The sequence below is a fragment of the Budorcas taxicolor genome, chromosome 3 (genome assembly GCF_023091745.1).
Source record: "Budorcas taxicolor isolate Tak-1 chromosome 3, Takin1.1, whole genome shotgun sequence".
NCBI classification, from domain to species: Eukaryota; Metazoa; Chordata; class Mammalia; order Artiodactyla; family Bovidae; genus Budorcas; species Budorcas taxicolor.
Window position 1 is genome coordinate 15,001,961 of NC_068912.1, and position 27,962 is coordinate 15,029,922.

The 27,962-nt window shown below is 44.8% G+C and overlaps 2 protein-coding genes across 2 annotated transcripts in view; both read right to left on the minus strand.

The window, feature by feature from the left end:
* The window catches only part of PMF1 (polyamine modulated factor 1), a 26,882-nt gene extending 16,649 nt beyond the window's left edge, over positions 1–10,233 (minus strand). Inside the window, exon 1 of the mRNA XM_052637428.1 lies at positions 10,073–10,233. Within this exon, the coding sequence (XP_052493388.1) occupies positions 10,073–10,233 (161 nt within the window). The remainder of the gene's footprint in view (positions 1–10,072) is intronic.
* Positions 10,234–10,439: 206 nt separating this feature from the next.
* SLC25A44 (solute carrier family 25 member 44) lies at positions 10,440–27,752 on the minus strand. The gene is made up of 4 exons (XM_052636644.1): positions 27,697–27,752; positions 22,694–23,331; positions 16,582–16,709; positions 10,440–13,143 (listed from the first exon to the last, which is right to left on the minus strand). Exons 1-4 carry the CDS (start codon positions 27,750–27,752, stop codon positions 12,952–12,954), a joined length of 1,014 nt encoding a protein of 337 aa, XP_052492604.1. The 3' UTR covers positions 10,440–12,951.
* Between the last annotated feature and the right edge of the window lie 210 nt (positions 27,753–27,962).

The window sequence follows — 27,962 nt, forward strand, 5'->3', positions numbered from 1 at the left end:
TCATACCATACAAAAACTACCTCAAATTGGGTTAAAGACCAAAATGTCAGAATTAAAACTATAAAAGTCATATAAGAAAATATACGTATAAATCTTTATGACCTTGAATTACACAATGGTTTCTTCAGTTCAGTTCAGTTCACTCAGTCGTGTCCGACTCTTTGCGACCCCATGAATCGCGGCACGCCAGGTCTCCCTGTCCATCACCAACTCCCGGAGTCTCCTCAAACTCATGTCCACAAGACGGTGATGCCATCCAGCCATCTCATCCTCTGTCTTCCCCTTCTCCTCCTGCCCCCAATCCCTCCCAGCATCAAGGTCTTTTCCAATGAGTCAACTCTTCGCATCAGGTGGCCAAAGTATTGGGGTTTCAGCTTCACCATCAGTCCTTCCAATGAACACCCAGGACTGATCTCCTTTAGGATGGACTGGCGGGACCTCCTTACAGTCCAAGGGACTCTCAAGAGTTTTCTCCAACACCACAGTTCAAAAGCATCAATTCTGTAAAGTCTGACACTGTTTCCCCATGTATTTCCCATGAAGCGATGGGACCAGATGTCATGATCTTCGTTTTCTGAATGTTGAGCTTTAAGGCAACTTCTTCACTCTCCTCTTTCACTTTCATCAAGAGGCTTTTTAGTTCCTCTTCACTTTCTGCCATAAAGGTGGTGTCATCTGCATGTCTGAGGTTATTGATATTTCTCCCGGCAATGGTTTCTTAGATGACACTAAAAGCTCAAGCAACCAAAGAAAAAATTCTTTGCAATTTTAAATCTAAATAAATGTTAAGAAATAAATAATCTAAATGCAACTGTGGACGTGACTGGCGATAGAAGTCTGGTGCTGTAAAGAACACTGCATTGGAACCTGCAATGATAGGTCCATGAATCAAGGTAAATTGAAACTGGTCAAACAGGAGATGGCAAGAGTGAACATGGACATTTTAGGAATCAGTGAACTAAAATGGGCTGGAATGAGCAAATTTAATCCAGATGACCATTATATCTACTACTGTGGGCAAGAATCCCTTAGAAGAAATGGAGTAGCCATCATAGTCAACAAGAGTCCAAAATGCAGTACTTGGGTGCAATCTCAAAAATGACAGAATGATCTCTGTTCATTTCCAAAGCAAACCATTCAGCATCATAGTTATCCAAGTCTATGCCCCAACCGCTAATGCCAAAGAAGCTGAAGTTGAACGGTTCTATGAAGATCTATAAGACCTTTTAAAACTAACACCAAAAAAGATGTTCTTTTCAGCATAAGGGACTGGAATGCAAAAGCAGGAAGTCAAGAGATACCTGGAGTAACAGGCAAGTTTGGCCTTGGAGTACAAAACAAAGCAGGGCAAAGGCTAACAGAGTTTTGCCAAAAGAACACACTGGTCATAGCAAACACCCTCTTCCAACAACACAAGAGATGACTCTACACATGGACATCACCAGATGGTCAATACCCAAATCAGACTGATTATATTCTTTGCAGCCAAAGATGGAGAAGCTCTACACAGTCAGCAAAAACAAGACCAGGAGCTGACTGTGGCACTCCTTATTGCCAAATTCAGACTTAAATTGAAGAAAGCAGGGAAAGCGACTAGACCATTCAGGTATGACCTAAATCAAATCCCTTACAATTATACAGTGGAAGTGAGAAATAGATTCAAGGGATTAGATCTGATAGACGGCCTGAAGAACTATGGACAGAGATCCGTGACACTGCACAGGAGGCAGTGATCAAGACGATCCCCAAGAAAAAGAAATGCAAAAAGGCAAAATGGTTGTCTGAGGAGGCCTTACAAATAGCTGAGAAAAGAAGAGAAGTGAAAGACAAAGGAGAAAAGGAAAGGTATACCCATCTGAATGCAAAGTTCCAAAGAACAGCAAGGTGAGATAAGAAAGCCTTCCTCAGCGATCAATGCAAAGAAATAGAGGAAAACAATAGAATGGGAAAGACTAGAGATCTCTTCAAGAAAATTAGACATACCAAGGGAACATTTCATCCAAAGATGGGCACAAGCAAGGACAGAAAGTTATGGATCTAACAGATGCAGAAGATATTAAGAAAAGGTGGCACGAATACACAGAACTGTACAAAAAATATCTCAAAGACCCAGATAACCACGATGGCATGATCACCCACCTAGGGCCAGACATCCTGGAGTGTGAAGTCAAGTGGGCCTTAGGAAGCATCACTACAAACAAAGCTAGTGGAGGTAATGGGATTTCAGTGGAGCTATTCCAAATCCTAAAAGATGATGCTGTGAAAGTGCTGCACTCAATATGCCAGCAAATTTGGAAAACTCAGCAGTAGCCACAGGACTTTCAATCCAATTTGGGATTTTTCATTTCAATCCTAAAGAAAGGCGATGCCAAAGAATGTTCAAACTACCATACAACTGCACTCATCTCACACACTAGCAAAGTAATGCTCAAAACTCTCCAAGCGAGGATTCAACAGTATGTGAACCAAGAACTTCCAGATGTTCAAGCTGGATTTAGAAAAGGCAGAGGAAGCAGAGATCAAATAGCAAATATCTGCTGGATCATAAAAAAAGCAAGAGAATTCCAGAAAAGCTTCTACTTCTGCTTTATTGACTACGCCAAAGCCTTTGACTGTGTGGATCACAACAAACTGTGGAAAATTCTTTAAGACGTGGGAATACACGACCACCTGACCTGCCTCCTCAGAAATCTGTACATAGGTCAAGAAGCAACGGTTAGAACTGGACATGGAACAATAGACTGGTTCCAAATCGGGAAAGGAGTACGTCAAGGCTGTATAGTGTCACCCTGCTTATTTAACTTATATGCAGAGTACATTATGCGAAATACTGGGCTGGATGAAGCACAAGCTGGAATCAAGATCGCCGGGAGAAATATCAGTAACCTGAGATATACAGATGACACCACCTTTATGATAGAAAGCGAAGAGGAACTGAAGAACTTCTTGATGAAAGTGAAAGAGGAGAGTGAAAACGCTGGCTATGAAACTCAACATTAAAAAAACTAAGATCATGGCATCTGGTCCCATCACTTCATCATGGCAAACAGATGGGGAAACAATGGAAACCGTGACAGACTGTATTTTCTTGAGCTCCAAAATCAATGCAGATGGTGATCGCAGCCATAAAATTAAAAGACACTTGCTCCTTGGAAGAAAAGCTATGACCAACCTAGACAAACAGCATATTAAAAAGCAGCTGCTGCTGCTGCTGCTAAGTCATGTCAGTTGTGTCCAACTCTGTGCGACCCCACAGATGGCAGCCCACCAGGCTCCTCCGTCCATGGGATTTTCCAGGGAAGAGTACTGGAGTGGGTTGCCATTGCCTTCTCCAATTAAAAAGCAGAGACATTACTTTACCGACAAAGGTCCATCTAGTCAAAGCTATGGTTTTTCCAGTAGTCATGTATGGATGTGAGAGTTGGACCATAAAGAAAGCTGAGCGCCGAAGAATTGATGCTTTAGAATTGTGGTGTTGGAGAAGATTCTTGAGAGTCCCTTGGACTGCAAGGAGATCCAACCAGTCTATCCTAAAGGAAATCAGTCCTGAATATTCAGTGGAAGGACTGATGCTGAAGCTGAAGCTCCAATACTTTGGCCACCAGATGCGAAGAACTGACTCACTGGAAAAGATCCTGATGCTGGGAAAGATTGAAGGCAGGGGGAGAAGGGGGCGACAGAGGATGAGATGGTTGATGGTATCATAGACTCAACGGACATGAGTTTGAGCAAGCTCTGGCAGTTGATGGTGGACAGGGAAGCCTGGCATGCTGTAGTCCATGGGGTTGCAAAGTCAGACGTGATTGAGTGACTGAATTGACTGAATCTAAACTGGATTTCTCAAAATTAGAATTCTTACCAGCTAACAGTAAAAAGACAAATAACCCAATTAAAAAATGAGCAAGGAATCTGAACAGACATGTCTTCAAAGAAGATATCCAAAGGTCAATAAGCACATGAAATATGCTCAGCATCATTAATCATTAGGAAAAGGCAAATCCAAGCCACTATGACATACCAACTTACACCCACGAGGATGACTACTGGTTATAATAAAAAAGACAGACCTAACCAGTATTGGTGAGAATGTGGAGAAATCAGAACCCGCCATCAACTGCTGGAGTAAATGTAAAATGGTACACTTGCTTTGGAAAATAGCTTGGGAACTGCTGAAAAAGTTAAAAATAGAGTTACTATACAATCCGCCATTTTCACTTCTAGGAATATCCCCAAAAGAACTGATAACATCTGTTCACAGATGTTGATAACAGCATTATTCACAATAGACAAAAAAGTAAAAACAATTCCAAACGTCTATCAACTGATGAATGGGTAAATAAAATATGATATACCATACACTGGAATTATTATTCAGTCATAAAAAGGAATGAAATACTGATACATGTCATAACACAGACGAACCCTAAAATCATCACGCTATGTGTAAGAAGCCGGACACACAAGATGACACGATGTATGGTTCCACTTAAATGAAATGTCCAGAAAAGGCAAATCCATAGAAACAGAAAGTAGATAACGGTTATCAGGAGCTAGGAGACTGGGGTGAGAAATGGGAAGTGACGGCTAAACAGTACAAAGTTTCTGGGGTGATGAGAATGTTCTGGAATTAGAGTGGTGAAGGTAACACAACTTTGTGAGTATACCAACTGCACACAGTGAAGGGCGAATTTTACGGAGTATGAAATAAATCTCGACTTAAACAAAGACTTGAAAATATTAGAAAGCAGTAATTACATGAAAATGTACAGTTTTAAACACACTTTTCAGGAGACAAAAGACTGAAAAAGAAGAGTTAAATGGTCAACTCAAGAACTTCAGGGAATTCCGTGGTGGGCTTTCACTGCCATGGCCTGGGTTTAATCCCTGGCGTGGAAACTGAGAACCTGCAACTTGCAACCAAAAAAAAAAAAAAAATTGGGAGGAGACTAATAAAATAAATCTAATTTTAAAAATTAAGATAAGGATAGATTCCAAAGATAAAGACACAAGATATAACCTCAAAACACAGGAAAAAATTTTTAAAGGCTAATTCTTTAAAAAGATGAATAAGAACTCCGGCTACATAAAGTCAAAAACAAAGAAACAGCATGTACTGGAAAAAGAGGAAATAATGAAAATTAAATAATTTAAAATAGTTCAAGAGACAAAATTTCGGGGGGAGGGGGAACCTATAATATGGTAAATCTGTCTTAAGAAGAAATAACATCTAAACAGATCTGTAGTCATTAAAGAAACAGTAACACCAAAAATCTGCAACAAACACTGCCCAGACACTTTATGGACACAACCAAAGATGCCCACTGAATCACTGCTGCTTAACATAATACTGGCAGGCCTCAACAACCCAGAAAGCTTCAGGCATAAATGAGCTCTTTCAACCTTTTGAAGCATAGGTAATCCTGATTTCATGTAAACCATTCCAGGAGAGGAATATATGTGGCTAATATATCTTTGATTCTATAAGCTGATAAGGATGGTGTAAAAAAAAAAAAAAGAAACTATAGTCTCATTTCACTTCAGTTCACTTCAGTCGCTCAGTCGTGTCTAAATCTTTGCAACCCCATGAACCAGGCCTCCCTGTCCATCACCAACTCCCGGAGTCCACCCAAACCCATGTCTATTGAGTCGGTGATGCCATCCCACCATCTCATCCTCTGTTGTCCCCTTCTCCTCCTGTCCTCAAACTTTCCCAGCATCAGGGTCTTTTCCAATGAGTCAGCTCTTTGCATCAGGTGGCCAAAGTACTGGAGTTTCAGCTTCAGCACCAGTCCTTCCAATGAATATTAAGGACTGATCTCCTTTAGGATGGACTGGTTAGATCTCCTTGCAGTCCAAGGGACTCTCAAGAGTCTTCTCCAACACCACAATTCTAAAGCATCAATTCTTCGGTGCTCAGCTTTCTTTATAGTCCAGCTCTCACATCCATACATGACCACTGGAAAAAACATAGCCTTGACTAGACGGACCTTTGTGGGCAAAGTAATGTCTCTGCTTTTCAATATGCTGTCTAGGCTGGTCGTAACTTTCCTTCCAAAGAGTAAGCATCTTTTAATTTCATGGCTGCAGTCACCATCTGCAGTGATTTTGGAGCCCCAAAAAATAAAGTCTGCCACTGTTTCCACTGTTCCACTGTTTCCCCATCTATTTCCCATGAAGTGATGGGACCAGATGCCATGATCTTTGTTTGCTGAATGTTGAGCTTTAAGCCAACTTTTTCACTCTCCTCTTTCACTTTCACCAAGAGGCTCTTTAGTTCTTCTTCACTTTCTGCCATAAGGGTGTTATCATCTGCAATCTTGATTCCAGCTTGTTTCGCATGGTGTACTCCAGCCCGGCGTTTCGCATGGTGTACTCTGCATACAAGTTGAATAAACAGGGCTACAGTATACAGCCTTGATGTACTCCTTTCCTGATTTGGAACCAGTCTGTTGTTCCATGTCCAGTTCTAACTGTTGCTTCCAAGAGCTTATAAACATTGATCTAACTAAACCCAACTATACATTTTAAATACATCATATTCAAGATTTATTCCAAGAATGCAGACCAATGTAGATCATAAACATTAACAAACTGAAGAAAAATGACAAGCTCTTCCTGAGGAAGAAAACATCTGATAAAGTTCAACCCCTAATCGTGATCTTCTTAATAACTCTCAGAAAACTAGAATGAGACAGGGACTTCCTTAATTTGCCAAAAATATGTACCAAAAACTGCAGAACCCATATGCACTGGCACAAAGAGAGGCAAATAGATCAGTGAGACAGAAGAGAGACCCAGGGGCACAATATGCAGAGGGACTTGCCGTGTGGTAAAAGGGGCTCCATAAAGCAACGGAGATGAATGAACTGCTTAGCTGGCAATGACTGGGAACACTAAAAAAAAAGTAAGAGTAACTGAAGCTACCATTTTACACCTGTGATCACACAGATCACAGACTGAAAGAGTAAAATGATAAAACAGCCAAGAGAAGAAAACACGGCCTATCACCCTTGTGATCTGGGTGTGGGTACAGCCTCTATAAGCAAGATACCATAAGCACAGGCCAAAAGATTAAACACATGGCTTACATGAAAATTGAGGGGTTTAAAATGCAAATTGATTAGGTGACACCTAACAATTTATTAGGACTGTTTGAGGGACGTGGAGTTAGTGCAAAGGCTGAGTAGAGTCATGAGTATCCACATACCATAGCTTGGGAGAAGGCCCCCTGGGATGACTACATTTCTCTTTCTGCCTCATTTTCCTGGGGTAAAGTGTAAACGATTAAAATCTGCAATTCTAATTTAATTAAGGATTTCTGTTACTCAAAGGACACGATACGCAAAGCTAGTATCTCATAGAGATAGCTATTTCCTCTTCAGTCTAAAACTGACAAAAGGATTGATATCTAGACCATACTGGGAACTCCAGCAAATCAGTAAGATAAAAAACCCAATTTTTTAAAAAGTAAAAAAAAAAAATTACAGGAAATAAGTAGGCAGTTCTCAGAAAAGGAAGTCAAATGACTAATGAGGTATACAAAGAATTGCCCACACCTTATAAGGAATTAAAAATGTGCAAATTAAAATAATAATGAAATACCCTTTTCACACCTTCAGAATGGCAAACATCAGAATGGTGAATATAGGAAGAGCTTTTCCGGAAAGCAATCTGACGAAACATAGGTAGATGTAAACCCTTGGATCCAGTGATTTCACTCCACTGTACACCTCAAAGAAATTCTAGCACCAGTCTGTGAGGGGAGGTACCCTGGCATAATCTGTGGAGAAGGGAGTTAGAAGCAATCAAGAGTTCATGACTGGGAACGGGCAAGTGCTGGACGTACATGTATCATGAAATGATAAACAGCACTGAGAAGCTATGAACCACCTGCATTTACAGTCTATGGTTCTATCTTAAAAACAAAAGACACGCAGCACGATTATGATTCATATAAACTTAAAACCTATATAAATTTACAGACGAAACAACACACCTTACAAGGGCGCAAACTTATTCAAATGTCAGGTCCTTGCACTTACACTAAACCAGACCCATCCCTATTGCTCTCTATTCCTTTTCGCTGATTTATTTTTCTTTATGGCACAAGAAAGTCTATTCCATAAGAGCAGGGACCTTCCTATCTTCAGCGCTGCAGTATTTCCAGTTCCTAACACAGAGCCTGAGACACTAGAGATGTCCAGTAAATATCTGCACATGAATACATGAAAAAAATGGAGGACAAACAGCTAATGGAGAACAGGGCCTATGGGGAGGGGCGAGGAAGGCAAGAATGAGCAAGAGAAAGCCAATCAATCGATCAATAACAGAGCTTGCCTGGACATATGATGATGGTGTGTCATGAATGGTCCGTAAAAATGATTATAAATTATTTATCAAAGTTATTACTATGGAAACTGAGCCCTGCTTAGTAAGCCTATCCCCTGCCTGTCCAGCCTCCTCTCATTTTACTCTCATTCTGCTACTTCCTAGAATGCCCTGACCATTTCAAGGCCTTTGCACAAGCTGTTCCTCTAGCTCTTCAAAAGGCTGGTTCCCTCTCATTCTTCAAGTTTCAGATCCATTTCACTTTCTCAGAGTGGAATCCCTATCTTATCCAATGTTTCCCTTTCCCCCAAGCTGCCTCTGCATTGCCTTACCAAGCTCTGTGATGATTTTGCTTACTTCACATCTCCACATGTTGAAGGCAAGCTCCAAGACAGCGGCCTTGTTTTATTGTACCCCCAGCGCCTGACACAGTGTCTGGCACAGGCACTTAAATATTTGCTAAGTGAATCAATGAGTGATGAGATGGATCCTAAGGTCTCTGTAAGAAACAAAGTCCTACAACTAGGAAGGACATCAGAAGATGAGAGTCTTGACCAGGTCAAAGAACAGAGGTAGTGGGGACATAGAGGGTGGATGGAGAACAGGCTGTGGTCAAACCCCTGAAGGTTCTGGTAACAGTGTTTCAGCACTAATGTTCTGGGGTATGGGACCATGGACGAAACTCGCCCGTTAAAGTGTCCAATACTGCTGTGACAGGCTGGGACCTGGGTCCCTTTGCTGCGATGCTTGCACCTGGGCAGAAGTCTCCTCAAACAGAACACAAAGAAACCATAAGGGACTAAAACTGACCACATACACGCACACTTAATGGCAAGTTATGAATGAGACACAAAAAGACCAAAAAGCCAGCTGTTAATTCTGGGCTGTTGGAAGTAAAAGCTGGGTACTGCCCATGATCCCGGCACGCAGCACCGCTGAAGGGGTAGGCAGAACACTTAAGCCTCCGCTCCAAGCTGGACGAATGGATCCACCCCTGTCCTCTCCGCATTTAAGGGACCAGCTGCCTCTCCCACAGGAAAACCAGCAAGGACTCCTACTACAACTTTTTTCCAAGCCCTCCTGCTGCACCACAAGTCTCAATAAATGCTTGCCTGAATTTCTCCTCTTACCAATTTCTATTGTTTCAAGTGCTCAGTAACCCACGTCAGTAACATTGTTAGAATACTGTTCATAGACAGTAGACCGGAATCGTTTCTTTCTATTCTAAGACATTCAGTCCTCACACCCACCCAGTGAAGAACGTATTACTATTTTCATAATAAATTCTACAATTCTAATGCTTTCTACGTGCCCGGCACTGTTCTAAAACCCTTACGACTATTTACTCATTTAAATCTCGGAAAGACCCTATGAGAAAGGTACTATTGTTGCTATTTTATTCACGCTGAACAGAAGCACAGAGCAGCTAAATCTTTTTCATTTTAAGTTGGGCCATGATTTGAACCCTAAATCTAATTCGAAAGCCTGTAACGTTCCTCCCAACCACCTATAATCAAAACCAGGTTTACTGGAGAAAGGAGCAGCTAGAAGTCCTAGCTCTGCTCCACCGTACCTGCGTTAGCAAAATAACCAATAACCGCGCCCCGCCCCCCACATCCACGTGACTCAGCTCTTTGCCCCAACCCTCCCATCACGGGCCGTCCTGATCTCGCGAGGTTTAGATTCCAGTGGGACAACAATCCACAACGAGATTTTACACTCAGCCTCACTTCCTCTACCTTACCTCCCGGCAGCGACCAACTTCTGGAGGAAGGTGTCCACCATGGTGTCGAAAAGCTTCACCCTCGAAATGATAGTGCCGGGGCGCGCAGATTCCTGAGACAATTCCTCGGGCCCTTTTTCTTCACAGCCGCTACCTACGTTGACGCTGCTCGCTTCGGCCATGTTGAAATAGAACCGCCAAAACCCGGACGCCCCGCCCACCAAGGCCCCCGATTGGCCGCTCCCGGCCATGGGTGCCTCCGATTGGAAGCAGCAAATGTCCATCACCCAGCCGCGGGGAGGGAACACTGCAGGAGGCGGAGGATTATGCAAACAAAAAAACCATAGTCCTTTCTTGGCGAGAAGGCAAAATAAGCTTGAAACTCAGGGACTCGATAAAAACGTTTAATTACACTTTTTAGAGAATTCGTACAGTGCAACAGTGAATGTTCGCCGTTAATATTATTCACAGGAGTCCATTTTATCAAATGTTAACTGTATCTGCATTTTTATTCCCCTGTCCAATACTCCCATCAGGTTTCCCCGTCTTGCCCAGTCTCCCGGAAGTTCTTCCAATTTTGGCTACGGACCAATACATCAAACACTCCAACTGGTCCGATCCATGGTCCTGGGAAAACGGAAGGCCACGGTCCCATCCCCACCAAGCCATATTTTAACCAAACCCAATACCAGTCCCTAAAATATTAGATGGAAAAGTAAGGGGCCATGGATCCTTTTTAGTATATATGCACATCATCTTTTAAAACACCTGTGCGCGCATGTGTGTGTGTGTGTGTGTGTGTGTGTGTGTGTGTGTGTGAGAGAGAGAGAGAGAGAGAGAGAGAGAGCAGGAAACAAGACTGAAATACTTTACAAGAAAACAGAAGAAAAAGAGTTGAGGAGTCTGGGTCGGAGAAATAAGAGAAGCAGGAGGCTACCTCTTGTCCATGATACCTTACCCACTTTGCAATGGTGGGGAAGGACTGAATATAATCTCTAGGTAGGGGAAGGTGTGGCGCTGAGAAAAATCAGCCTCCAAAGGTCTCAATGAGTTTAAAGAGAAAGAAGGGACCCCTGGCTTCTCTTCTCTTCGTGGTTCTTAGGGTAAAGGAGTGACTGAGACACAGGAAGATTCAGAATGATGTGCAGACCCAACCCTTTAGATGACCTTTTGTGAATAGAAATTGGAGGACTCTTGACAAAAGTCTGAGAAGGGACAAACAATGAAATGAATGAAAGAGAAAATAACCTTCAAAGAGCACAAGCTGGGAAGTGGTGGTAAAGGTAGAGAACTCAGATTCTGATCTAGGCCGGGGGGATAGACTGTGGGGCAGCCGTAATAAATATCAAGGCTTCAGGTAGCTAGCACCTTTCAAATTGGCACCGTGGCCTCTCCCAAGGGGTGGGACCAAATGAAGTTTGAAGGGTCATCCAAGTCAGATGTTTCAAGCAGAAGTGTGGGTTTGATATGCCTTCTCATTCCATTTGCTGCACCTCTCCCCACTTACCACACTGACTTGGTAGAGGAGGTGTGTGTTGGGGCGGGGGGGGGGGGGGATGAGGCAAGAAAGCAGCACTCATCACCTAGCTCCTGAGAGCGTCAACAGATAATCTTGGCAGTATCAGGCTGGTAAATGCAGTGTTCCTGGTATTGAGTGACTTCCAACCCGCCCTTTACCCTCCTCCAAGCATCGCTCCAGAGGGTACCATGACCGGGATGTCTCCTTACACTGGGGAGAAGAAAAACACCAACAGTTCCACATCTCAGAGATTCCCATTGTGAGACAACATCGGTTTCTGTGAGTCCAAGTGATGGGGGGGGGGGGGGGGGGTGGGGTGTGTGTGTGTGTGTGTGTGCGCGCGCGATGACTGCCTGGGGTTAAGAAGCTCCACTACCCTCTGTTAGGTTTGGCTCAGCTGTAACGGAGATGAACTAGGGCATACAGATCCTTCTGTCACTTTCCAAACCAACTACTCTCTCAACCAGACTTTTCAGGGTAGTGTTCCAAGTACAATGTGTCCCAGACAGTCTGATTTACTTAGAGCTGTGCCCACCACTGTAGTCATCTGGGCCAGGGGAAAACAGCAGCTTGTTTGTCCTAGGGCTGCTGGCCCTGTAGGGACTGGGAGGGATAGGGAACTGGGATTGAGGGAAAAGCTACATTACATTTTTCACCTGTCTGAGGAAGGGGTAGGCTCTGACTGCAGGATTGGTGCTTTAGCAGGACTTAGACAGTAGCCTGGTTCACAGGAAAATATACACACAAAATAAAGTATCAACATTTCTCCCCAACCTAATAACTCTCCAAAGAGAGGACAAGTGCTCTGGAGAACCAGAGGTTGTTGCTGCTCCTATGCCCTGTGTAAAAGTGCCTGGCACCTTGTCCCCAGCGGCAGAGAAAAGCAGAGTAGTCTGGTGGGCAGCTCAGTCCCAGAAGAAAAATAAGCAAACCTAAGAGATGAAGGGCTAATGGCAGCTGCTTGGAATTCGGACTGAAAGCCCAATAGGAAGAACTAGCGCTAGTAACCAAGTTCTGTGTACAGCTCTTCTCAGGATCTCAGGGACACAGATGGAGGGAGAAGGCAGAGAAGGGTCAGTAGGGGATCGATGGAGTGGGATTGGCAGGTAGAGTGGATTTCCTTAGGGCAGGACTGAGTACCTGGACTGAGTGAGGAAGCCCAGCTTGGCAAGAAAATTAAAAACAATGAGGATGGGGGATCCAGGCGTGGAGCCTCTTCAGCAAGAGCAGTTCAAAGTCTCTGTCCCGGTCCCAGCAGGCCACCTGGCCCACAGCAGGACTAGGTCTGCGGTGGGGGCACTTGGAGAGGATGCTGGCCTCTCCTCTCTGCCCTGGACCCAGGGTAGTGCAGGAAACAGCAGGCTTCTCTCCCCATCACTGGTTACCAGTGTCTCGAGTCGACCAGCTCAGGTCGGAGGCTGAGTTTCTTGAGGCTTTCATAGCCCACCACAATGACGATGGTGGAGGGCGTGGCTGAGATGATTCTGGCGGACAGGCCTTTCATGAGCCCCCAAGGCCCCTCTTCTGCCATCAGCTGTCGGAAGGTCAGGATGATGGAGTTCTTGCCCTCAACCTGGAAAAGTCCACAGAGTGCAGGATCACAGTCTGCAGTCAAAGTCCCTACACCCAGTCTCTCCTATCTTAGCCTAAAAGTGGAAAGAATTAGACTTGGGAGTCAGAGGGCTAGACTCTGCTTCAGCAGGACAGTTCAGCAGAATGAGTGTGGCCTCTGGTGCCAGAATGCCTGGTATGAATCCTGCCCCCTAATTTACTAACAGCATAATCTCAGGTAGTTTACTTAGCACTTTGCATCCCAGTTTCCTCAAATATATAATAATAATGATAGTACCTACACCGTATGGTTGTTTTATGCAGTAAGCAAAAGAATTCTTATAAATGCTGAGAACAGTGCCGGGCAGACAGTAAGTATTCAATAAATGTTAGCTTCATTAATATTATTACATAAACTACACAGTGATGAGTCTAGACCAGGTTCTCCTCTCTGGTCTCAGGGAAGCTGGATTAAATCACCTCCAAGGCCTCTGCAAACATTTTGATTCTATCATCTCAATTCCTCTGAACCCACATGGCTAGAGTCCTCTGCTCTGTCCCTGCCACCTCCCACCCTGTGACCTGCCTTCCCTATCGTACCAGAAGCCTGGCTATGGCAAGAATCTTTTCTCTCTTCTTTCCTAATACTCTTGCCCTCTTCTCCATACCTACAACCAAACAACACACTCAGAGACCACCCCACTCAGCCCCGCAACCAATGCAGGACAGACACCCTCCTTGATACGCCTCTCCCTATTCCCAAGGTGGGCCCATCTTTGACTGAGAACATCTCCCCATTCCTCTCTGCTTCCTTTGGCACCCACCTCCACATTCCCTCACTCCCTTCTTCCTCTGACCACTTGTGCGCCTCTCATCTTCCACTTATCTACAGACATGTCAAGGACCTTTTTAGCTATGGCCCTGGTCCCCATACGCACTTTGTCTCTTCTAGCTTGGGAACGCCTCAAAGAAGTTGTTGTTTAGTTGCCAAGTCATATAGTAGGGAGCTGTTCTTTCCCTTGATTCTCCTCATGGAACCCCCACAACAAGGCTAGGAGAGAATAAGGATGGAACTTGTGCACTTTATTATTTGTAAACCGATCAGATACCATTCATTTTAAAATGTATGGGTCATAGCAGGGGCAATCTTTCCTAGAGATAAATATACAACTGACCCTTGAACAACATGGGTTTGAACAATGTGAGTCCACTTATAAGCAGTACTTTTTTTCCAGCAGTAACACTACTAACAGTACTAATAAAAATAAAAAATAAAATAACCAGAAAAACTTCACCATTGCTTTTAGTCTCTATCTATGTATTGTATATCTTGAAACATATCAAGATACATTCTTGTTTCTCTAAAGTATATACTTGGTTAATTTAAGAATTTCATGCTTATACAACATTAAATTTAAAGAGATTATTTAACTTCTCTGGAAAAAATCAAAATTTTACATAGGTAGCAGAGTTATTACATAAAACATTGAATTTAGGGAATTCCCTGGCTGTCCATGAGATCATGGCATCCAGTCCCATCACTTCATGGCAAATAGATGCAGAAACAGTGGAAACAGTGGCAGACTTTATTTTGGGGGGCTCCAAAATCACTGCAGATGGTGACTGCAGCCATGAAATTAAAAGACGCTTACTCCTTGGAAGAAAATTTATGACCAACCTAGACAGCATATTAAAAAGCAGAGACACCACTTTTCCAACAAAGGTCTGTCTGGTCAAGGCTATGGTTTTTCCAGCTGTCATGTACGGATGTGAGAGTTGAACTATAAAGAAAGCTGAGTGCCGAAGAATTGATGCTTTTGAACTGTGGTGTTGGAGAAGACTCTTGAGAGTCCCTTGGACTGCAAGATCTAACCAGTCCATCCTAAAGGAAATCAGTCCTGAATATTCATTGGAAGGACTGCTGCTGAGGCTGAAGCTCCACTCCTTTGGCCACCTGAGGTGAAGAACTGACTCATTGGAAAAGACCCTGATGCTGGGAAAGACTGAAGGCGGGAGAAGGGGACGACAGAAGATGAGATGGTTGATGGTATCATAGACTCAATGGACATGAGTTTGAGTAAGCTCCGGGAGTTGGTGATAGACAGAGAAGCCTGGAGTGCTGCAGTCCATGGGGTAGCAAAGAGTCGGACACAACTGAGCGACTGAACTGAACTGACTGAACTGGCTGTCCAACGGTTAAAACTCCACGCTTCCACTGCAGCGGGCATGGGTTTGATCCCCAGATGGGGAACTAACATCCCACATGCCACGTAGGGTGGCTAAAAAAAACTGAATTTAAAACTGAACTGCTTGCTTATATTACCCACAATATAATTAAATGTCTTTATGACTGTAACCAATACCAAAATGATTTAAGTAAAAATTCATTTTTATTCATACTTAAAAAAAACACCGCCCCCCCTCCCCCAATCCTGTAGTACTAGACAATCTGTGGATGAGGAGCCATGGATTTAGAGGGCCAAGTTACACTCTGATTTTCAACTATGCAGAGTGTCGGCTTTCCCAAACAACATGTTGTTCAAGGTTCAATTGTACCTAGATTTACCAATCACCCATGTCCAAACATCCTGGTATCAGAAAAGCTGACTTCACCTCTAACCTGTTAAGGTTTTTATCCTTCCTTCTCCCTCATTCTCGGGCTTCCCTAGTGGCTCAGAGGTAAAGAACCTGCCTGCCCATGCAGGAGATGTTGGAGCCACTGGCTGGATCCTTGGGTCAGGAAGATCCTCAAGAGGAGGAAATGGCAACCCATTCCACTATTCTTGCCTGGAGAATCCCATGGACAGAAGGTCCGGGAAGGTTATAGTCCATGGGGTTACAAAGAACTGGACATGACTGAGTGCACATGTGTACACGCATGCACACACACACTCCACCTAAAGCTTTATAGAGCAAAATGCATCATTTGTATACTATATATTATCCTTTAGATTCAATTTCTTTGGCCTTCAGGTTGTGAAACTGTCACTGAGCTGACTAAAGACAGGGTCTAAAATTTCTGGACAGCACCACCAAGGCCTTTGTATTTGTGCTGAGACCATACAGAACCATCTGTGAAAACTGTTCAAGAACAGTCGCTTTCACTGTAGAGAGCTCATAGCCAAGTGGAAAACCCAGAGAGACTTATGAAATAAACTAAAATCGTGTTTCTAGTATCTACAAACCTGCCAGACAAGGAAAGGTCACTGATATGCTATGCTAGGGCTTCCCTGGAGGCTCAGACGGTAATCTAACAGGACAAGAGCCTAGAAGACAGCAGTAAGAATTCCTGGGGGCATGGGCAAGGAAAAGAGGCATGCAAGGTGGTAGACAGGGTGATAGAAACATCCTAGGCAGTTCAAAGTGCTCAGCTGGTTTCTGTAGATGGTGAGTCATAACCACAAGGAAAGGCTTCTCATGGCTTATCTGGCAGCTGGGGAGAGAAGAAGACTGGTCTTACCTGTACTCGGGTTCGGATGACATCCATGGGATTGGTGAGGATGGAAGCAGTGGCTGCAGCCAGAGGCCCCGAGATGGCTTGAAAGACAATGTGAGGGCACTCCTTTGGGCAGAGGGATGAGAGCTGCTCTGGAACCGAGGGAAAGACAGTGCCTCAAGACGCGAGCTACCAGCCCACGTGCCCCTCGCTGCTTCTACCAGTTGGCCCAACGATGACAAAATTTCCATCCTTGGCCGCCTTAGACCCTGTAACTTCCGTCCTGTCTTTTCTTCATGTCCATCAGAACCAACAAAAATTTATAAATCTCAGGCCCCTTCCAAAAGTCAATTTGAACAGGACAAAAATTCCTCTGGAGAAGGGGATTTCAAAATCCCTTTGCTTGCTGACTCCTTTCATCTGCTGGACAGAAATCCTTCCTGATGTAAAACTCTTATGCTGATATTCCACTTCCCCCAACTCACAGGCACCAGATAACTGGTAAAATACATTAGAAAGTGGTAACACTGATTGTCTTCATGGAAGGGAGCTGGGTGACTATGGCAGAGAAGCGTTTTCACTGCACACCTTTTCCTACCTTTTGAATTTCAAACCATGTGAATATTTGTAAAAATAAAAAAACAATTACAGTTAAAAGAGAAAATCATATCCTACAGTGAAAACTTTTCTTCAGCCTATATCAAGGAAGGAAAATTCATTTTTCAAAATGGTGATGAAGCAGATGCAATAACACCCAGATTCACCCAACCCCAGTATCGCTGGGAAGTTCACCTGCAACTGAATTCTTTTGCTTTCTCCCTCTCTGGAGGTGAGAGATGAGAGTCTGTTCATTTATTCAACAAAGATTCACTGAGTGACTACCATGAGCCAGTCAGCTTGGGTTCTGAGGAAACAACAATGAATGAAAGAGCCTCAAGTCAGCATCTGAGGAGAATACAGGGAAGCCGCAAGGGTGACTGAGACCTCTCCCGAACCTGGCCATCCTTCTGAACGTTCCATGAACAGTATGATGTGACCTGTCCCCACTTATCTCAGCAACTTCAATTCTCTCTCATTGTACATTAATGAGAAAAGTAAAGTAGCTGTCAATGCTTGCCACTGGGGAGCCTGCCTCCAGCTGCTCCTGGGACAGACCTGCCCCGGGGAAGGGCCACCCAGATCCCCAGGTCCTGAAGGGCGAGATCAGAGGTCCAAATTTTTGTCTAGTTAAACTGGGCTATGTATAGGAATATTAAAATTTATCAGATTAAAAAATCTAAAACAACCTTACAATATTGAGGAAGAAAGTGACAACAGAAGGAAAAAGAACTTTTACCTCGCCAAACAAAGCTAGTGTGTATTTCAGGGTGGGTTGTTTTTTTTGGGGGGGGGCAACTTTTATAAATCCAAATTGTAATGTCTGAAAAAAAAAGCTTCAAATCCCTGCCCTTATGAAATTTACACTCTAGTGGGGGAAAACAGACAATAAATAAAAAATGAAATATATCAGAAGGTGATGTATGCTAAAATATACATAATCCCAAAGAAAGGCAATGCCAAAGAATGGTCAAACTACGGCACAACTGCACTCATCTCACACACTAGTAAAGTAATGCTCAAAATTCTCCAAGCCAAGCTTCAGCAATACGTGAACTATGAATTTCCAGATGTTCAAGCTGGTTTTAGAATAGGCAGAGGAAACAGAGATCAAATTGCCAACACCCGCTGGATCATCAAAAAAGCAAGAGAGTTCCAGGAAAACATCTATTTCTGCTTTATTGACTATGCCGAAGCCTTTGATTGTGTGGATCACAATAAACTGTGGAAAATTCTGAGAGAGATGGGAATACCAGACCACCTGACCTGCCTCTTGAGAAATCTGTATGCAGGTCAGGAAGCAACAGTTAGAACTGGACATGGAACAACAGACTGGTTCCAAATAGAAAAAGGAGTATGTCAAGGCTGTATATTGTCACCCTGCTTATTTAACTTATATGCAGAGTACATCATGAGAAACGCTGGGTTGGAAGAAGCACATGCTGGAATCAAGATTGCCGGGAGAAATATCAGTAACCTCAGATATGCAGATGACACCACCCTTATGGCAGAAAGTGAAGAGGAACTCAAAAGCCTCCTGATGAAAGTGAAAGAAGAGAGTGAAAAAGTTGGCTTAAAGCTGAACATTCAGAAAACAAAGATCATGGCATCTGGTCCCATCACTTCATGGGAAATAGATGGGGAAACAGTGGAAACAGTGTTTTTATTTTTGGGGGCTCCAAAATCACTGCAGATGGTGACTGCAGCCATGAAATTAAAAGACGCTTACTCCTTGGAAGAAAAGTTATGACCAACCTAGACAGCATATTGAAAAGCAGAGACATTACTTTGCCAACAAAGGTCCGTCTAGTCAAGGCTATGGTTTTTCCTGTGCTCATGTATGGATGTGAGAGTTGGACTGTGAAGAAGGCTGAGCGTCGAAGAATTGATGCTTTTGAACTGTGGTGTTGGAGAAGACTCTTGAGAGTCCCTTGGACTGCAAGGAGATCCAACCAGTCCATTCTGAAGGAGATCAGCCCTGAGATTTCTTTGGAAGGAATGATGCTAACGCTGAAGCTCCAGTACTTTGGCCACCTCATGCGAAGAGTTGACTCATTGGAAAAGACTCTGATGCTGGGAGGGATTGGGGGCAGGAGGAGAAGGGGACAACAGAGGATGAGATGGCTGGATGGCATCACTGACTCTATGGACGTGAGTCTGAGTGAACTCTGGGAGTTGGTGATGGACAGGGAGGCCTGGCATGCTGCAATTCATGGGGTTGCAAAGAGTCAGACACAACTGAGCGACTGAACTGAACTGATGTATATTTTATATACATATAAAGATATGTATGTTTTTAGGTATAGATAAAAATAAAGCAGGAAAAGGAGATAAGAATGCCAAGGGTAGAAGGTGAAGATTAAGCAAAGAGTTAAAGGAGAGTGTAAGCCTTATCGATCTGTGGAAAGAACTTTCCCAGCAGAGGTAACATCCTATCCAAAGGCCCTGAGGCATGAGTATGCCTGAGATCTTCAAGGGGCAGCGAGGCCAACATGTCTGGATGAGTGAGGGGAAGAAGAGTATATGAGGTCTAAGAGGTAGGTCATTTAGGGCCTTGAAGCCATTGCATGGACTTTGGCTTTTACTCTGAGTGAGACTGAGTGTCAAACAGATTTAAGAAAACAGTTAAGAATTCTTTTCTGGGAGGAGGGGCATTATAAAGGTAGGGGATTAAAAAGTACAAGCTATTGGGTGTAAAATAGCTACAGGGATATATTATATAACACAGGGAATATAGCAAATATTTTATAATAACTATAAATGGAGTATAACCTTTAAAAATTGTGAATCACTATATTGCACCCCTGTAATTTATACAATATTTTATATTAACTATCAGTTTCAGTTCAGTCGTTCTGTCATGTCTGACTCTTTGCAACCCCATGGACTGCAGCACACCAGGCCTCCCTGTCCATCACCACCTCCCAGAGTCTACTCAAACTCATGTCCATTGAGTCAGTGATGCCATCCAACCACCTCATCCTCTGTCGTCCCCTTCTCCTCCCACCCTCAATCTTTCCCAGCATCAGGGTCTTTTCAAATGTCAGTTCTTCACATCAGGTGGCCAAAGTATTGGAGTTTTAGCTTCAGCATCAGTCCTTCCAACGAATATTAACTATACTTCACATTAAAAAAAATAATAACTTTTTTCTCATGCTCCTAGTTTTGGTGATTTATGGCCAGGCAACTAAAGATTAGAGAACAAGTAGGAGGGTAGAGGTTGGCAGGGCAGAAGCAAAGGCTTCCAAGACCCAGACAGAATTCCTTAAGCCCTACCAGAATCACCTCTCCCCTGATTTCTAATCACTTTCTTCCCCAGGGTCAGCATACAAACAGAAACAAAGTGAACTGCCAGCTGTGCCTCAGGGGTGTCTTGCTCTCCAGAAAAGAAAACATTTCACAAGCATTAGAAGGTAGCATCTGGACTGCCACTGCCAGCCTCCTCGGGCCTGTCTGCATTGGCATCCAAGCCAGCAAGCTGCAGTGGGATTCAGATTCCAATTCTAATCACTCACATACGCCATTTTCCCGGGGTTTACGAAGAGGATGAAAAAAGAAAGACAAGAGCGTGGGAGAAAGAGTCCCAAGTCTTTCCTTCTCCGTTATTCACTCAACAAATGTTTATTGGGCATCTATTATCTGCAAGGCAGAAGATAAACCTAGGCTTACTTGGTTTAAGTCCTTTCTGGCTAAATGACTTTGGGCAAGTAATATAAATGAGCATTTACTTAACATTTACTTTATGCCAGCCACTGCGAAAGCACTAGGCATAAAACAGAGAAATGGGCAGGGAAGTAACTTCATGGAACTTACAGTCTAATTAAGGAGCTGCATGGGAGCTAGGGATAAAACACCTGCAAATTATGCTAAGTGCTCTAAAGGAAAAGGTGCTGAAAAAGAAAACAGGAAGCGCCCTCTTTCCGGCTGGGTAAAGGGAGCATGTATGCCAATGCCTGAGGCATGAGAAGGACCCAGCCACAGAAAGAAAATGGGCAAGGGTGTTGCAGGCAGAAAGAACAGTATGTGCAAAGGCTAGGAGGTGAGAACAGAGCTTGATGTATCTCGGGAATTGAGCCAAGGGCAGTGAGGATGGACCAGAGTGAGTAAGGGGAGAGGGGCGCGAGACGGGGCTGGAGGAGATGAGGATCAGGTCACACAGACCTGTACTGACTGTGAGAAGCATTCGATTTTATTCTAAATACCCATAAGGAAGCATTGGTAGATTTTAGCAAAACGGAGTGACAAGAACCAATCTATTCGCTCAACAAGTATGTCCTGAGCACTGACAATTCATCAGACCCTGAGACACACAGTGTCACAGAGCCTGGCACACAGTGAGGGTTCAATAAATGTTAGTGGGGACAAGGAAGAGGCAGGGGCCAAGCGTGATGCTCAAAGCCTCCGTCTCGGTGATCTGGAGAATAACCTGGCCACTGACACCTGAAAGTCAGTCAGAAATAGGAAAAGGTTGGGATGAAAAATGTTATAGTTGAGTAAAATTTCAGATGTACGTGCATGCCTTCAAGTTGAAAGGTCCAACAGTCAGAAAATCTGTCCAGAGCTCTGGACAGGTTAGTTTGGGAAAAGAAATAGAGATTTGGACATATTAGAAAAGGACAACCCTAATTGTAGATGAAATCAAATGAGGAGACAGGGGTGAAGATAGACTCCAGAGAAAATTGTTCCTAGGATGTTTCTCTAACATTAAGATTACCAGCATCTGTTCCTAAAGAATCTGATACAAAGGGTCAAGGTGGAGTCCACATATTTGAATTTTACCAAATACTCTAGATGAAAGACTGTTAGAAGAAAGAGACAAAGTTACAACACTGTGGATGTTTCAGGGTAGCAAGCACATACACGTCCTGCTCTTGGCAATATGCTTTGCCCTTTCAGAAGGAAATCTGGCGGTATGTTTATTAAGACCCTCAAAAATGTCATCTCTTGGGACTTCCCTGGAGGTCCAGTGGTTACGATGCCGTGCTTCCAATGCAGGGGGGTGCAGGTCTGAACCCTAGTCAGGGAATTAAAACCCGATATGCTGCTCGGCCATTAAAAAAAAAAAAGTTATCTCTGGACCCAGTAATCCCATTTCTAAGAAATACTTGTGAACAAAAAATACAGGATTAGAGAGCTTCAAGACTGTATTACATCTTGAACTTAAATTTTAAAATACCCAGGAAAGGCATCCAACTCAAAAGCTCACACTATCACCATTGATTCCATCTTTAAATCCCAAGGATTTTGTCCCTCTCCACCCATTCTCTGCCAATATTCCACAAACCTTAGTTGATCCTGACGCATGGAGAACATACTCAATGTTCTACAGTCATAGATTTTACTTGTTTGATTCCCTCCACTATAATATTAGCTCTCTGAAAGCAAGAACCATATCTTATTCACCTCTGAATCCTCTTGAATTCAAATGTTTGCTGTATGAATTCTCCCATTAAATCTCCCATTCGAACAGGCCCGGGGCAATATCATCTGTCTCATGAGTAACCCCTCCTCCACCCTCACCCTCCTAGTTCCCGCTTACCTGCATAGAAGTGGTAGAAGGGCCACCAGACAGCACTGTTTGGGATGTAAGTAAGCAGTGAAGCCACGTAGCCTCGGTAGAAGCCACGAAGTCCGTCAGCCCGCAGGATCTGCCTGATGATGTCCTTGGTTTGGCCAAAGGCAACTACCCCGTGTCCCTCTGGACTCCCTCGCACTTGGAAGCGGCCCATCTTCTCACCCTTGCGCTGCATCATCAGGTGCTGGGAGACCACATCAATGGGCACCGTGATGCTCTGGGCCACGAGAGAGGCCGAGCCACCAGCCACCAGTGACTTGACGGTGTTGCTCTGGCTGTAGTCGGCTACGAACTTCCGGGTGAGCTCGTAAGTGGTGACATAGCACTGGCCAGATATGAGGGTGAAGGTGTTGACCAGGAACCCCCGGTAGAGGCCAGTCACACCATCCGCCCGTAGGATCTTGATGAAGGCGTCGAAGGTCCCATGGTAGAGGCTCCTGCCTTTCTGAACCTGCAACCGAGTGCGGATGAGGGTGAAGGGGTAGACGCTGACGCGGATCATCATTGTCATTGCCACACCGAACACGTAGAACTTCTTCTTGTCCAGGTGCTCCCACTCGATGATCTGGATGTTACGTTTGTCCTCCATTGTGCCTGGAGACCTGGGGGCTGGAGCAGGATGGAGGGAATATGAAGGAGATCAGAGTTCACACTTTCTCCTCTTGGCTGGGCTCTGAAACGCTATTCTCAGGCTTCATCTCCTGGGGTACTCACCTCCCAAAGCTTAGACTTCAACTAATCTGGCTCTGCCAACCCCTGCCTGAGTCTTCCTTCACAGATTAAGATGCCCCCCACCTTTACCAGTCCGTGCATATTCAGGGCCCTCCTGTGAAAGCTGTTTCTCACCGCAGGGACTCCCCTGCCCCAGTCCCACCTTAGCTCCCTGCTCCCAGCTTGCTGGACTCGTCTGCTCTCTCTGCCTCTGCCCAGGCCCCGGCGTCACGGCCATCCTTTTTCCTTTTCTAGCTCACCCAGACAGCTCAGGATGCTGTGGACAAACCAACCACGTCACAGGAGGCAAGACCTTTAGGTGGGCTAATGGGATGTCACAAAGTGATATTCCAGGGGTTCCTAAAACCTCAAGGGAAGCGCTCCATTTCTGACGCCCCTAGGCCTACTGAGAAGGTGAGGCTTTCAGCCTTCAGCCACTGAGCCTCAGCAGACTACCTCTTTTAGCACCACTTACCAGCTGACTCACCTGACTTTATTTCTGGTTTCCTGCATTGGCCCCTCTGAGCTTCCCTGACCCACACTCACTACACTTACATTTTCTCCAGTCTGCATTAGAAGAAAACGTGAGGAAGAAAGCAAACAGGGCTTTCACGCCACAGCCGCCACCCCCTCCCTCCCTCCCCTTTAATGAAAGAAATTAGGAAGTCAGGAACAAGTCAAAGGTCAGAGTCCTCTTTGGTTATTAGATAACTCACCCAAGAGAAAGAAATGAACCACCTGAGAGCTAAGCAGCTTCCCTGAAGAGTCTTGACAACTGTAGAGAACATGCCTGGCCCCCTTATCCCCAAGCACAGAAACAGTAACCTCAGCCCTAGACAATGAAGGGAGATTCCAGTGACAGAAGAAAGAGCAACTCCGCCTTTGATACATTCAGTCTCTTCAATGAGACTCAGTATCCCTCTGGGGACTGGACATAAGAAACAGAGATAAAGCAACCAGGGCAAATTAAATACATGGGGCCTTCATGTTACGTGTATCCAAAGACTAAAGTTTCAAACAAAACTCATAAGCTAACAACTGTAATAACTATATAAAATCAGGAGCTTCCAACTTAAGAAATGTCAAATGAGAGCACGTCATATACTGGACATAGACACAGTGACAATGTAATGTGCTCCTGGGTAGGATACTGGACATTTGCAGCCAGAAGGAGAAAGTGGAAAGTTAAATTCCAGGAAGTGAGAAGTCAGGGGCTCCTCAAACTTTAAGTAGCTTCTTGGTTTACCATACAAGTCTGTGGAGAAGCAAGGTTAGCTTTTTGGAATTCCCTGAGCTGGACTGTTATCACTTTCATTAAAATACAAGATACCTGCAGTATAAACTCAGTACATGTGAGCTGCAGGGAAAACCTCAGCTTCAAGGTGAGACATGCGTGAGGCACATGTAACCAAGACAGGCTCCCTGGAGGAGGACAAGGCAGGTGACTGGAGAAATACATGGGGGCAGTGGAAGGGAGAGAAAAATGGCGGAAACAACTGAGTTAACCAGAACAGAGAATTGAGGTCATGGGCAACGAGCTAGAGATTGAGTTCTAGGAGGAGAACCTTTGGAACACGGATGTGCCACTTGATGTGGGCCCTTCCTCCAGCCTCAGCCCACGACACCCACCAAGTCCAGTGCAGAAATCTTCTCCTTTGAGGCCCTTCAAAAGAAGGGGATCACTGTACCATTGAAAAACTAAGTGGGTGTTTGTCATCCAGGGTCCCAAGGTCATATGTCCATTTCTACCGAGACAGGAGGAAAGAGAGAGAGATACTAGGATTCACTGAATACATACTACCTCATATAATCCGTACAACTTAACTTGTGTACAGTTAAGACATTTCTGCTAAATGAGAAAGTAGAGGTACAAACAGGTTAAAAGAAACAGGCCTAAGGTCACACAGTCGTTCAGTGGTGGAGGCAGGACATGAGCCAAGCTTGCTCCTCTGCTCCATCATGCCCTCTGCCCCCTGGGAGTTGAGGAGCTCCAGCACAAATCATCTCTGTTCTGTCTGAAGCTAAGTCATTCCAACCCTGGGAGGCAGAATTAATGCCTTCACAACTGCCAGTCACACAAGGGTTAAGCATAAGCTCCTGGCCGTGCAGATGCTCAGGGATTTCTCTCAGCTTTGTTCCAGAGGAACCAAGAGCTGCCTCTGCTTTCCCAGCGTGTTTGTGGAGGGACTGAGCAGAGTGGCTGGGCGGGCCTGTTGTCGTCACAGGACAAATACAGCAGGGCTCAAGCAGGAGAGCCTTCTGCCCGGCTCATGAATAGTGCGTGACAGGCAGGGCAACAAAGGACTCTGTCCCAGAACCTAGTTTTGAGGGCACCATCTCAACCTATGAAACTGAATGACAGAGTACCAACATCTGATTACAGCAGCACCCAGTGCCTCACTTCCCCACTTTCCTCCATCTCCATCCCTCACATGTGCCAGTCTAGTTTAAATTCCCAGAAAGAAGGAAGGACTCTCCAGGGCCAAAGCAGGAAGCTTCCACCACTGCCATGACAGAGAAAGCCGCTATGGGTCATGCCAAGAGGGCTAAGCCTCTACAGTTGAAGGTGAAGGCTCTGCATCTACCCTCCCTACCCCTTTGAAATGTAGGGCTGCTCCTAAAAGCTGGGATCTCAACCTGCTCTTTGTTCTATAACCTCCCAACTTCATGCAGATATATCAAAACCAGTTCCTTCTGTCTCTCCCTCAGGAAAATCCTTCTTGCAGATACCTGTACACTCACTTCCTACAGCCTTCCAACTCAATCAGTCCAGCTTCTTTATGACTCTTTCCCAGACCCTCATTTGTGCGGATGTGTACATGCTCAGTTGCATCCGACTCTTGGCGACCCTATGCACTGTAGCTGGCCAGGCTCCTCTGTCACGGGATTTTCCAGGCAAGAGTACTGGAGTGGTTGCCATGCCCTCCTCCAGGGGATCTTCCCCACCCAGCGATCGAACCGGCGTCTCTTACGTCTCCAGCATTGGGAGGCAGGTTCTTTTACCACTGCACCACATGGCTCCAATTGTGAACTGTCTCCAATCTTTTAACATAGGTTAGACACAAAGGTTAAAGTGCTTCATGTGGAGACCCACCAGATGACCCAGGATGTCCTGAAGTCATCAAATGAGATGTCAAAGGCAGAGGCCTCACTGATGAGCCTATCAGAGGAGAGGGACAAACTGGCCCAGGCAGGTATACTCCCCCTCCACTTCAGTCTCCCTGTACCAGAACTACATCAGACTTCACTAGGATCTCAGATAAGATTCTCGTTCAGGACAACACAGAGTCACCTGGAATGTAAGGTCATTCGATGGAAAGAACACAAGCAGTCAGGAGACCCAAGTTTGAGTTCCACTACCATTACTTTCTAGTAGGATTGGAACCAAATCACTTCTTTGAAATTCAGTTTCCTCGTCTCTGAAATGGGGCTAATAAAGCCTGCCATAGCTATACAACAGTTTGGGGCAACTCACCTGAGCTAATATGTGTGAAAGCACTTTGTAAACAACAAAATACTTCTATTACTGCAGAAAGCTCTGCTGGACAGTGCTGCTCTAAATCTCTGCTACTCAGAGTGTGGCACAGACCAGCAGCATGGGCATCACCTGGGAGTTTGTAAGAAATACAGAATTTCAGGATGCTCCACAGACCTGCTGAATAAGAGCCAACATTTTCACAGGATCTCTGGGTGATTAATACATAGATCAGAGCTTGGAAAGTACTGCCTTAAGTTTTAAGGACTGTCAGTATTATAAATGGTAACAACTACTCTAGGAGTCCAGGATCGTCTGACTCCATCCTGACTGGTCACCAGGACTGGGCTCAATGATGTCTACTAGACTCATTCAGATCTTATCAGTCGACAACCCCCACCAAATCAAATTGACACCTACAACTTCTGACAAGTCATCTGTGGGGTTTGGTCCCCACTTCTGTGCTGCAAACAAGATCTTTGCTTCCTCCTCTGCTCTTACTGCATCTGCCTGAAGGCTCTGCATCCTGGGAGCTAGCTACCACATGAATGTGAATATATTTCCATGCTTGCCCACCAGTCTTAATGAATATGCATTTCCTTAGGGAAGTTCCCTGGCATGCCTCCAACCTCTCCCTCCAAGACAATCCCCGCTCTGGGACATGAAGAGATTCCCACCCAGCCTTCCTTTGGTCTTTCATAGGCTCCCATGTGACGCTTCATGGCAGACGCCACATGACAATCCTCTTCACCTACTCCACATGACACACGCTTTAAGCTGCTTCTGTCCTGGCCCCCGACCTGCCGCCTCTGGATTCTCGGACTTGTCCCTCGCCATGCCTCTCGCCATGCTTCTTTCATCTCATGCTCCTCCGACAGAAAGAGATGACTAGTTGGAATCGTCCCCCATTCCCCAAACTGCGTGGCGGGCCCCCACTGAAGCGCAGCCGGGCACTGCAGGCGCCCGCTGCCTCCTTGACAGGTCCAGCTCCTCGGAGACCTTAGTCCTCAGGCACCCAAGCAAGTGGTTTCTTACCTCCTCAGATCA